The sequence below is a fragment of the Phacochoerus africanus genome, chromosome 2 (genome assembly GCF_016906955.1).
Source record: "Phacochoerus africanus isolate WHEZ1 chromosome 2, ROS_Pafr_v1, whole genome shotgun sequence".
Classification (NCBI taxonomy): domain Eukaryota; kingdom Metazoa; phylum Chordata; class Mammalia; order Artiodactyla; family Suidae; genus Phacochoerus; species Phacochoerus africanus.
The window spans coordinates 129557238-129569763 of NC_062545.1; the positions used below are offsets into that span (position 1 = coordinate 129557238).

At 46.2% G+C, this 12526-nt stretch overlaps 1 protein-coding gene across 3 annotated transcripts in view; it reads left to right on the top strand.

The window, feature by feature from the left end:
• Window positions 1-9895, top strand: part of FRMD5 (FERM domain containing 5) — a 331187-nt gene extending 321292 nt beyond the window's left edge. Inside the window, exons 14-15 of one of the 3 annotated variants that reach the window (XM_047766490.1) lie at window positions 6225-6568; window positions 7437-9895. In XM_047766490.1, the coding sequence (XP_047622446.1) occupies window positions 6225-6568; window positions 7437-7514 (422 nt within the window). In that variant the 3' untranslated portion in view covers window positions 7515-9895. Of the gene's footprint in view, window positions 1-6224; window positions 7384-7436 lie in introns of those variants that run through there. The other 2 variants (XM_047766491.1, XM_047766489.1) reach the window with 2 other exon arrangements.
• The last annotated feature ends 2631 nt before the right edge of the window (window positions 9896-12526 follow it).

Here is a 12526-nt window from a genome sequence, read left to right on the forward strand (position 1 = left end):
GAATGAGATATTCCAGTAGCTGAGGCTGACACCTGTGCAGTCTCTGGGCTGTCAGTACTGCTAGGAGCTGTTGTCACTGACCGGCTTGCCCCATAGGCAAGGCGTAAAGTAGAGTGTTTGTTCCTGAAGATGACATTTTGTAGGACCTCAGAGGATCTCCAGCAGTCGGACACAGAGGTAGGATTGCTTCAAACCTGTCTCTGTCCTGGAGGCTGGGAAGGCAAGGCCCTCTGCCCTTTCTGTGGAAATGCTGCTTGTTAATGAAAATGATGAGCAAGAACCTGTTGAGTTAGGGAGGATATTGTTCTGCTGCTCCTTCAGGAGGATCTCTGGTTTGTGTTTAGGATTTTATGATGTGTCACTTACTCTGTGTCAGCTGAGTATGGTATATAACTACAGATGGTCTAGGGGTTGAGAACCTGAGCTGGGCAACCCCATTGAGTGCCTTAATTATGTGAACTTTAGTTGCTCCACTTGTAAAAAAAAAAAAACTCCATGGGTTTCAAGGAAGCTGATGCAAGTACCTTAAAGAGATGAAAAGCAGCAAACACAACGTAAACAGCCCTGGTCAGCACATCAAAGATGAGGTCAAAATCAGAGCTTTGCCGCACATTTTCTGGGACAGGTCGCTTAACCTTTCTGAGCTTGTTCCCCCCACTGTAGAGGGGTGTGTGGGTGTGGGAGGATGCCTTCTAAACTACCAAGTATAACTGCTATGTAAGGTATAGAATTATTGAGGTCTGACCGTCATCACATGGCCTCCTGATTTCTCCTGTTACCTTAGGTTGAAAAGGGAAACTGAGGCCAGCTCTCTTGTTTTGGGGTGTGCATCTCGGGAAAGCAGAATGAAATCCTTCTCCTCTTTGGAGGAAACATAATTCCCCCCCACCTCCCGTCTCCGTGGCCCTTATTTCTATCTATCCTGAGGCTAAAGCCACCAGGTTCATCCCAGGGCTCCTACAGAAAGTCAGGACAGCTGTCCTCCCAGAGAAAAACGGCCGCCCCCAGGGGGAAGTTGGCACTAATGCGGGCACCACTTAGGAGAGTTGCCTCATGCACTTCTGCCCCCAGCATATGGAAGAATGTCCAGTAAAACCAGCATTCCCAGAAGAGGGAAGACAGAGCCATCCCTGTGGGCCTACAACTCCTTTGGAGCAGTGCCCAGCAGGGTCAGCAGAACGACTCAGAGGGGAGAAATGTCCTCAAACCCCCCCACCCCCAAGACAAGCTGTGAGACTGCCTCAGTCCCTACCTAGGTGATGCCTTCAGCCTCCTCCCAGAACCTGTCTTCTCCCACTGTGGCAGCGGTAGGCTCCTCAGCATCCAAAATAGTCACCTGTGCTTGCAAGATGCCAGTGGAGGGTGCAGCAAGGAGAGGCCTCTGCGGAAGCTATTCTAGCAGAGCACCCCACCTCACCCCCACCGAGGGCTGGGGCACCTCACAAGAACTTCACACTTGGCCCCCACATGCCACTCCCCAAGCCAGCATGCCCTTCCCACCCAGGCCTGCCTGCAGACAAGCACAGCCTCCATCCCTACTCATGGCCCATTAAGCTCAGGAGGGCAGAGGTAGAAGCTCAGAACGGCCCCAGCAGGAATGAAACTCACAAGCAGAATGAAATTCAGGGTGAGGAGAGGCAGATGTACATCTGGTTTGGATGTGGGAAAAAATGCAAGACTTCAGCAGTTAAGTGCAAGGATCATTGAGCCTGGAAAAAGTAGGAATGGATTATTGCAGGAAGCGGGAGTTCAGCTGCATCATCTCTCAAGAGAGGTTTTGCCTTTAAAGCACTTAACATGACTCATTGTCCACCCTAACCCTGCAGGGGAGGGTGAGAGGGACATGATGGGCACCTCAGAAGAAGGGCACAAACCATCAAAACTCCCAGAAAGTTATGGATGTTTGATATTGGCCCATCTGGATTGTCTTTCCTATAATCCATATGGCACATAAATTAGTATCACAGAAACCATTTGCCTTTTCCAGGGGGAAGTTTGTTTGCTATCTCCAAAAACAGTTTGCAAAAAAAAAAACATTAACCCAACATGACAGTTCAAATGAGCCCATGTAATCTCAACAACATGAGACCCTTAAAAAGAAGACTGAGGAGTTCCCATTGTGGCGCAGTGGTTAACGAATCCGACTAGGAACCATGAGGTTGCAGGTTTGATCTCTGCCCTTGCTCAATGGGTTAACGATCCGGTGTTGCCGTGAGCTGTGGTGTAGGTTGCAGACTCGGCTCAGATCCCGCGTTGCTGTGGCTCTGGCGTAGGCTGGTGGCTACAGCTCTGATTAGACCCCTAGCCTGGGAACTTCCATATGCCGCAGCAGTGGCCCAAGAAATGGCAAAAAAGACAAAAAAAAAAAGACTGAGAGGGATGCCAAGATAACACGTTATTAGCATAGGCCGACCCAGGGAAGATGCGGGTACATCAGTTCCTTTCTCCCGTTGGACCCTACCTGTGGGGCACCACTTGGCACCTAGAGGAATAGCACAGTGGAGGAAGGGACAAAGCCCATTTCCAGCCCCAAGCCCCCTCCTCATGCTTCAGGGGCACCCAACCCAAAGCCCATTGTCTTCATAGCCTCACATCCAGGATATTCTGGGACAGTTGCCCCCTCCCCTCTGGGATTGTCCCCTGCCCTCTCTCCCTCTCCCTCACTCAGAGAGGTCCAGGGCCCTTATACGGGCCTCAGGGAAACAGCTCGAGGCTGGGAACACATTCCTTTTTATGGCTCTGAGCGCTTCTGACTGAATCCAGTCTCCTGATAGTGTTGGCCTCTCAGAGCTGCTCCCTCCCCGCAGCTCAGCCTGCTCTGAGACTCTCGCAGCCAACTTCTCTCTCCAGCACAGGAGGCACTGCAACGAGGCTGCCGGCTGCCGTGGAGTGAGATCAGCAACAATCCTTTGTCCCTAGTTGGTTTTCCATCCTCTCCCTCTGTATCTCCCCCGCCTGGCTGATTCCCATGAAGAGATCAGTTGGTTTCCACTGAAGAAGCATCTGCCTTCCTGGGCCATCATGGGGAAGAGTCTGATTAAGATTCACACCAGAGTCCGAGTTCAGCTCCGGGTGACTAATCACTGCCTCCGGCCCCTGAGCGTGCGCATCCTGAGGATGGGGCCCCGGCTCCGGGGTAGGCTCCTGACCGTTGTGCCCCCTGGCCTGCTCGGAGCCACCTCTGGGCAAGGCAGTCAGCTGGAACACCTCCAAGGTAAAAAGACACTCCCCGCTTTGCCGTGACCCTCACCCAGATCCTACCCACAGCACCCACCCCATCTATCTCAGAATAGCAGCTCTGAGGCAGGTTCTAGTGAAACTTGAAGTTTAGTACAGGACTAATCTGGCATAGGAATGATAACCTTAACCTTACAGGTGAGGCCTGTTGGAGGAACAGAAGACTAATATTACTAATTGTGTTTGTCAGGCAATGCTCTACTAGAAATCCATACACAGCCGTTATCTTGTTTACTGAAAACACCAACACCTTACTCTTAACATGGCTTCTGGTGTCCCTCCTTCTGGTGTTCTTTCTGATGTCACTTTTTCCTCTCACCTTCCCCAGCAAGCAGAGGGCTCAGGGCTGAACTGTAAGCCAACCTCAGATTCCACTGAAGTGGCTTCTGGCAGCTAAGCTGGTCATACTTTGGAAGATCTGGCAGTCAGAGCTGTCCTTTAGGTGGACAGCTCAGAGTTCCCGTCTTGTGTCAGTGGTAACAAATCCAACCAGTATCCATGAGGACTGGGGTTCAATCCCTGGCCTCACTCAGTGGGTTAAGGATCCGGCACTGCCGTGAGCTATAGTGTAGGCTGGTAGCTTCAGCTCTGATCCACCCCCTAGCCTGGGAACTTTCATATGCCATGGGGATGGCCCTAAAAAGCCAAAAGGAAAAAAAAAAGGGGGACAGCTCCCTGAAAGGGTGTGAGGTGCCCTGTGCAAGGGGGCTGAGGCTCCAGGGAAGGAGGAGCCAAAGGAGTACTTGGAAAAGGAGCTGGGTCAGCCAACATGTGTGATCAGAGCCTGAAAAGGTTTGTTTTATCAGAAACCCATTTCACACTCCCAGGTACATGTTCCTCATGCTACACATGCAAATGAGGGAAAGAGAGAACAAAGGAACTTCAAAGACTCTGGAACAGGGGGCAGGCACTTAATATCACATTATTTCACAACACTTTCTTGGGCTTTTAGTTTCAGTGAAATCTAAGGCAGGTGCAGGTAGTTGACTTCCCTCATCTCGGCCCAATGTTCCACTCCACTCCCCAGAATCCCACTGCATGATCATTAGCAACAGAAGAGGCTTGGGTTCCACTCTCACCTTTGCCAGTAACAACCAACCGTATGAGTTTAGGCAAGTTCTGTGACCTCTTGCCCTCACCACTTCACAAAGCTGATGAAAGGTAAAAGGAAAGTGCTTAAAAAAGTTCAAACAGGAGTTCTTGTCGTGGCTCAGTGGTTAACGAATCTGACTAGGAAGCATGAGGCTGCGGGTTCGATTCCTGGCCTTGCTCAGCAGGTTGAGGATCCGGCAATGCTGTGAACTGTGGTGTAGGTTGCAGATGCGGCTCAGATCTCACGTTGCTGTGGCTCTGGTGTAGGCCGGCGGCTACAGCTCTGATTAGACCCCTAGCCTGGGAACTTCCATGTGCCGCCAGTGAGGCCCTAAAAAGACAAAAGATAAAAAATTTTTAAAAAATTTTTTTTAAATTTTCAAACATACGAATTTACAATTTTATAGTATAGGGACAAATGAAATATAGCTAGGACCATGAAGCGTCTGAAAACAGGAGTTGAGATTGTGATATAAATATATATATATATATATATACACTAAAGATGGGGTGATGGGGAGTAGAGGCCGAGAGCAGAGGGCTGCCACCTCTCCCACCTACTCTGGCCGCTTATTCAGAACTCAGGGTTCGTTACCCAGGAGGGCCTCTAACTGAGGGTATGCCGAGACAGGCTATAGCAGGCGGGTGGGCAGGTTGCCTGGCTACAACCAGCCCCCAAGGGAGCCAAGGCTGATGAACCAAAGTACTTCTGAAAGGTTACTGGTGCCTTTTAAAAGAGACCTGGGGGCTTCTGAAGCTAGCCCTGAACCAGAAAACTCCCTGATCAAACCTGGTGAGGTCAAACCTTTAGGGTGGAATCTAGTTCAGTCTGGGACAGTCAAGGTTGATTCTGGAGCAACAAAAAGGGACAGGTTTCTCTTGACGTGGACCACAAAGTGAGGGAGAGCCACTCACTCTCGCACCACCAACATGCCAACCCTGAACTTGAAACAAGAAGCCATCTCCTTCCTCGGGAGCACTATGATGTGGGCCACACTAGGCGACTCTGAGCCCACCTCCTCTGGCCTGGGTGGCTGCTGTTTGCTTGTGGGGAGTAGCCAGCTGCTGTGTCTCCCTACCATAGCTTGAGTCCTGGAAAGAGAAATGTTCCATCTGAGAAAGTAAAGAGATAATGATTAATTTTAGGGGCCAGAAGACCCTTTCTCCTAACAATGTAACAAGATCTTCTCAGAGACCACTCTGCACTCTGGAGTATCTAACCATAGGGGAGTGGCCAGCCTATTCTGGCCTCAGCTCAGTCTAAGGTGAAAAGAGAGGGAGCTGCTCCCCTCCTCAGTCAGAGAAAGAGGGGATTGGATTTTCACCTCCCACAAAGTCAGGACAGCTAGAACTAGGAGGCAAAAGAGGCTGACAGCAATTGCAGAAATCCAGAAGAATTGCTCATGGGCTCTAGGAGCTGTGCACTGGCTTTTTAGGAGGACACTCAGCTCCAGAATCAACATTTGATGAGACCCGGGTACGCCAAAAAACCACAATCTCCTGCCCACTCCTGCCTCTCAAGGCACTCAGTGAGCTCCCTGAACTGTGACCCCAGCTCTGGGTCAGGGATATCCTGCATTTCTCTTTCAAGTTGGGCTAAAACTAGGCCCAGGTCACCAAAGGCAGGAAAGACAGAATCTTTAACAACTATCGCCAGAACCATAAGCAAGACCAAAACTCCCCAGCATGGCCAATCTGATTTTTCCTGCTTCTGTTGTCCTATTCTTGATAACATCAAAATGGAGTGCAGATGCTAATGCTGGTCACGTGGGCGTGCAGAGGGGCTTCCTAGGATTTTAGTGACCAAACAAAACAAAACAGATGCTGCCTCCACCAGGCAGCAAAGTGTGCACTGGGACGCAGAAAGGCTGCTCATTTTCCTTTTGCCTCTCCAGGCCTCGAGTCCCTGCGGGACAGTGCCCACTCCACCCCGGTACGTTCCTCTTCCCACGGGGACACCTTCCTGCCTCACGTGAGAAGCAGCCGGGCAGACAGCAACGAGCGAGTCACTGTGATCGCAGACGAGGCCTACAGCCCTGCAGACAGTGTGCTGCCCACCCCTGTGGCCGAGCACAGCCTGGAGCTGATGCTGCTTTCCCGGCAGATCAATGGAGCCACCTGCAGCATTGAGGAGGAGAAAGAATCTGAGGCCAGCACCCCAACTGCTGCAGAGATGGAGGCCCTTGGGGGAGAGCTGAGGGCCCTGTGTCAGGGGCACGGCAGGCCAGAGGAGGAACAGGTGAATAAGTTTGTTTTAAGTGTCCTCCGTTTGCTTCTTGTGACCATGGGACTCCTCTTTGTTTTGCTTCTCCTCCTGATCATCCTTACTGAGTCTGACCTTGACATTGCCTTTTTCCGCGATATCCGCCAGACCCCCGAGTTTGAACAATTCCACTATCAATACTTTTGTCCCCTCAGGCGATGGTTTGCCTGCAAAGTCCGCTCAGTGGTGAGCCTGCTCATTGACACCTGAGAAGGCATGACTCCTCCCAATAACTAGCCAGGTGGACCAAGGAGCCCGGCTACCACTCCCAGCAATGGGACCCATCGCGGAACCATCGGCACATATACCAAGTCCTCCTCTCATGACTCAAAGTCCACAGCCTAGGAGGGTCGTTTCCCAGAAGAATGGGATAGGCTCATGTCCTGTCTAAATTAACTGGGAAAGCTCATTTCCTTCAGAGGTTCTTTCAAGAAAGGCTCGGCGACTCTGTTTCTCATCCTCCCAATTTGCAGGATAAATTTTTGGTTTTGAATTTTGATTTTTCATAGATGTGTATTATTTTGAAAATATCAAAAATAATTTATTTTACTATTCCTGGTTCTCGCAGTAGTGTCACCTCGTAGGCGGGACACTAGTTGAAGACTAGAGAGCTGTTGTCTTCTGTATTCTGCAGGAGCTTTCCTACTGGGTTCCAGTAGACTCGTCACTGCAGCCTCAGCAGGCAGGCCGGGGGTCTGGACAATGGGGACTGTCTAGGTTTTCTTCCCAGACAGAGCTTTTAAAAAAAGTAAACATCCATGTAGAATGATTAAATGGAAAGTTGCTTCTTATGATGGTCTGAGTTGGATTTTCTTTTCCTCTTGTTTCTTTCAAATCTGAGCAGAGTGGGCATCTGAAGGGACCACCGCTACAGCAGCAGCAGCAGCAGCAGGGGTGGGGTAAGTCTATCTCCTTAGACTAGATCCTAGAGGGCATCACCATGAGTTCTGTATAATGAACTTATGCTTCTGTGATTTTTTTGTGAAGGATCTCAAGCACTCCATAAAGCATTAGGTGAATTCAGTGGCGCTAGGGATAGGACTGTCCGAGATATCAGACTAAGTGAAGTTAGCAGAAACCAGAGCCGAGGTACCTGAGAGACTGTTGAGATTCAGAAAGCAGTACTTATTTTGTACACCCCCCTCCTCCCCCCAAAAAAGACTATTTCAATTTATATTTTAACAAAATGTTATTTTCTTATCGATTCATATTTTGTTTTTACTTTATGGACTAAGAAAATAGAGCCTGATGAACTTAAACGATGCAAGAAAGAAACTGATCCTGAGAATGAAAAGCTTCAGAAAATAGAATTTCAAGATCAAGAGACAGCCTTGGAAGGGACCAGGAAAAGAATCTCTTTAAATAGGAGTTCTAAGAGATGCCTACAAAAGAAAGAAGGTGAACTTGGCAGAGACCAACACGTAGATGTAGAAATACTGCCCCCTAGGGTCATCCTCTGCACCAGGAAAGTAAAAGTTGTAGGAAAGCATTAGTCATCCTTGCCGAGGGAAGCCGTGGAAGCATGCAAGAAGCACAGCACGTGAAGGGTGAGTGTGGGGTCCAAGGCCCGAGCTCTGCAACTCTTATAACCACTCACACAAGATCTTGTTTTCATCTCAGGGAGAGATTTCTGAGTCACCTGTGGCCTGAGGACTTATTTAAGGACAGTCAGTGGACATGTTTCTGGGACCCACGTAATAGTGGAGCAGCTACTGACACTCTATGATGCTGAGCTACCCAAATGCAGAACAGAATGAGTCACGTGGAGATCTGCTTTCCCCTAGTTTGTCCCGAGACAGCAGACCCATGTCCATGTGTAGAATTTGACAGTCATGGAATAAAAGGAGTCTTTCTTTTTTCAAGGTAGGGGGAATGTTGTGTAATCTTAAATGCCCTCTTATCTAGACCAGGGGTTGGCAAACTTCATCTATAAAGTGCCAGATAGTAAATTTTTTTTTTTTTTCAGTTTTGTGGACTATGCTCTGTGGCAACTACTCAACTCTGCCATCTTAGCACAAAAACAGCCATAGGTAATATATAAACAAAGGAATAAGGCTGGGTTCCAATGAAACTTTTATTTATAAAAACTGATGGTGAGCTGAATTTGGCCCACAGGCCATAATTTGCCAACCCCGATCTAGGCAATAAAACTGCTCCCTACCGGGGTGTAAACAGAAAGAGGGTCAGCTCTGCTCCAATTCCTAACATGTGTTAAAGATCCAGGGTCATTCACTTCCCAGTAGAGGCACTGGGGTTGCTTATTTAAAGGGTGCTCGAACAACCAACCAGCAGAGATGTCCGATGCCAACACGAGCAAGATCAAGGACTGGAATGATGAAACATTGCCAGAATCGAAGCATGGCAGACAGCCTGTCCAATCCTTTCCATACCAGCAACTATCTGGGCAGAATTACAAACATCTATTTTCCAAGTGATGAGACAAAAACTGAGGGAGATCCTAGTAAAGATTAGGGGTCACCTAGAACTAATTAGCCACTGCCACTTGTCATCTACATAGGAAAGGCTGTAGTAGCACAGGACCAGAGGGAAAAGTAGACTCAGAGATGAAAAGGCTGTCGGGAGATAGGGGGCTGGTTTTAAACCTGGATATCTACTGTCTTATGCAACATAGCAGATTACCTTTTAGTGTAGTGTTCCTACCTCAGTCTAGAATATGGTGTTTCTATGCAGTGAGTGATAGCCTCGACTCTGACCTTTCATATTCATGTTAAAGACAGATGCAGTATTCCATTTCCTGGTACATTTCTTGTGTCTAGAATTCTAACAGTACAATATCCCATACCACTTCCAACAGCTGGATTCTGCTCTCTGACCAGAAACTTTCAGGTTTTTTTTTTTTTTTCCAGGGCTTATCCCACAAAATACAGATAGAAAAGTTTCCTTCAATTTGCTTTTAAAATAAGTGCTTGAATAACAAACCTTTGTTGGTGACTAGTCTTTTTTTGGGTATCTCCCCATCATTAAAAATTGTTCAAGTTTTTTATCTCATTTTACTGTGTTCCACTCTGTCTATTTTCTCTCAAAATTAGTTTGATCTCATTGTAGAAAAAGCAACAGTTTCCATAGCTTCATCTATCAGAGGAAATAAAACTCTTACTAAAGAATAGTGTACTGCATCTCTAAGCAGTAGAAGGTAAACTACCTGCAAATGTGAATTTCTTAGTTTCATTAAAAAATATAGAGTTGTTAACCTTCCGTGTGCCAAAAATTCTAGGTTACGTTTTCCTTCAAAGCAATGTACTTTTTTCTACATATGCAGTATGTAGTTAGCATAAAATCATTGGTGCCATGAAAATTATTTTTTAAATTAAATAAATATTTAAATATCATAGAAGAGTGGACTCTTTTTTTTTTTTTTTTTTTAACTCGCAGCCTGTCTCACTTTCTCCCTCTTCAAGTTAACAAAACGTAGATAAAAGGATACCAGTGGGATTTACACAGCTGACTGCTGTTTTGTGGCTGGAATTATTTTGCTTATAACAATCTATTATCCTTGTCATTCTCCCCAAAATAAATACTATTAAGATCTTAGAAGCTGTTAAGTATGGCATAATTTTAGAGATGAATTGGACCTTATTTTTCTGATGAGGAAAACCAAGAAATGATTTTCCCAAGGTTACATAGTCTTAGAGCCCAGAGGAGAACCTAGATGATCCAGGTTCTAGGCCCATATTCTTTTTTTCTTTTTGTCTTTTTGCCTTTTCTAGGGCCGCACCCACGGAATATGGAGGGTCCCAGGCTAGGGGTCTAATTGGAGCTATAGCCTCCAGCCTACGCCAGAGCCACAGCAATGCAGGATTCGAGCTGCGTCTGCAACCTACACCACAACTCACAGCAACGCCGGATCCTTAACCCACTGAGCAAGGCCAGGGATCGAACCCGCAACCTCATGGTTCCTAGTCGGATTTGTTAACCACTGAGCGACAACGGGAACTCCTAGACCAGTATTCTTAAGCCTAGACTAAGGAGCAAGAACGGAAAACTCTTTTTATGAAGAGAACAGAGTGATATCACCACTACAATTACAAATCTCATTTGCAACTGGCGAAATACATCCCTATAACAATATCTCATCTGATTCTGTAACCATCACTCTATGGCTGTGGATTGGTAATGGCCTTCTAAATTCCATGAGGATAATAGGTGAAATTAGGGGCCATTGTGCTAGTTTAATATCTCATTTCCTGCTTTCAGTTCTAACTGCTCTCCAATCCTCCATTCTGCCACCAGTTCATCTTCCTAAGGACCCATCAGATTATTGTCACTCACCTCCAAATTTTAAGAGGTTCCCCATTACCTTTAAAATGATATCTAAAAGCTCTGTCCCCAGTGAGGTTTTTTTTTTTTAAATGACAAAAGTCTTTCTTAAAGTGCAAACCACTGGATGTGAGTGGTTTCCCCTCATCCTACAGATTTACATCTGCTGCCCTTTGGATACTCACCTCTGTACATATCCTTTCAGGGCCCCTGTCCTGACTCCCACTCCATAGGTTCCTAAACCACAAACAAGCCCCTCTGCACCTGAACACACTTCTGGTTTTAGCTCATGCCCAGGCTTTCTCTATAGACCCCTACAACATGCTGATGGAATGGAGTAAAACACACAAAAGATACTTCAAAAAATTCTATCTTTTCAGCCAACTGAACCAAATTATGGGTCTATGCTATCTTAGGACTAAAACTCATTACTGGCCATCAATTAGGTACTGAAAAAGGAAAAATAAAAAACTATTAAGTCAGAAGGGACAGCCTAACAGGACACCTAAGTTTTTGGAATCTGAGCTAGAGCGTATATTTCTTCCTCTCAAGTTTACAGAAGGCACATGTCTCTGCCCTCCCCTTCTTCTTATGTGCTATATACAGTGGCTGAAAGTATTTAAATCTTTGTATCCACAGCCCTAAAGCTCCCTGCTTTCCTGGAGAACTACCTTTGCAAAGTCTTCTCTGTGGAAAGGTAACTCAAAGGAAAGAATACTAAAACAGGTCTTAACTCAGAGTCTATCAATACCTAATCATTTGTGGTCTCTCATAGTCTGACCAAGTCTCTGTCCACCCCAAATGAGAAACATCTCCTTCCTCCTTGACAAGGCATTAAAAAAGGCCAGGCATCTCTAAGAAAATAACTCCAGGGAATTCAGAGCTTACATGCTTATGATTTATTATAAAGGCCAACGAACATAAAAGGTTGGTCCGGAAGGGAGATAGCAATCATAATATGCACACAATTAAAGCCACACAGCTTCAAGCAAATCTCTTGGAGAAGTGCCTTTCACAACAAAATACAGTTTAAGGATATCCTCAGGGAGACAGCTGTCCTTTGTGTGCTTGCCGGATTTAAACAATTGCTCCATTATAGAGCTTACCACCAAGAAACAAGTCCCCCACTCAACTCTCCTTCTCTCTTTCCTGCACTCCCTCAAGACAGAACTTTGGTTACATGGAATGGGATATAAATAGCACAGCTTAAAGTGAAGCTGCAAAGAAACCACAAAAGTGAGAAACATCAAGAATTTGCTAACATTTATTGCAGAAGCCAAGTAATGACCACCAAGTACTCAAAGCTTAAAATGATGGTACTAATTTGACAGTAGTTTTCAACATCTTAAAAAAGGAACAAATCCCACAAAACTAGCCACTCTAGAACCTGTAAAATTAAGTGGTATAGAAAAGGGAAAGGGAGTATATAAAAGCTTCATTTACTATTTCCAGGACAGTTTAAATATACCTCAACCTCACTTAGCTTTGCTTGGCATTTCATAAATTAATATTTTCACCTTGCCTATAAATTCCTGTATTCCTATCATCAAGAAAATAGAGAAATCCTATGCCTTATAAACACCCACAATCTTTTAATAAACTAAGCCTCAAAATTTAGAGAAGGAAATTATTTAGGAAAAAAATGTTCTTCAAGGA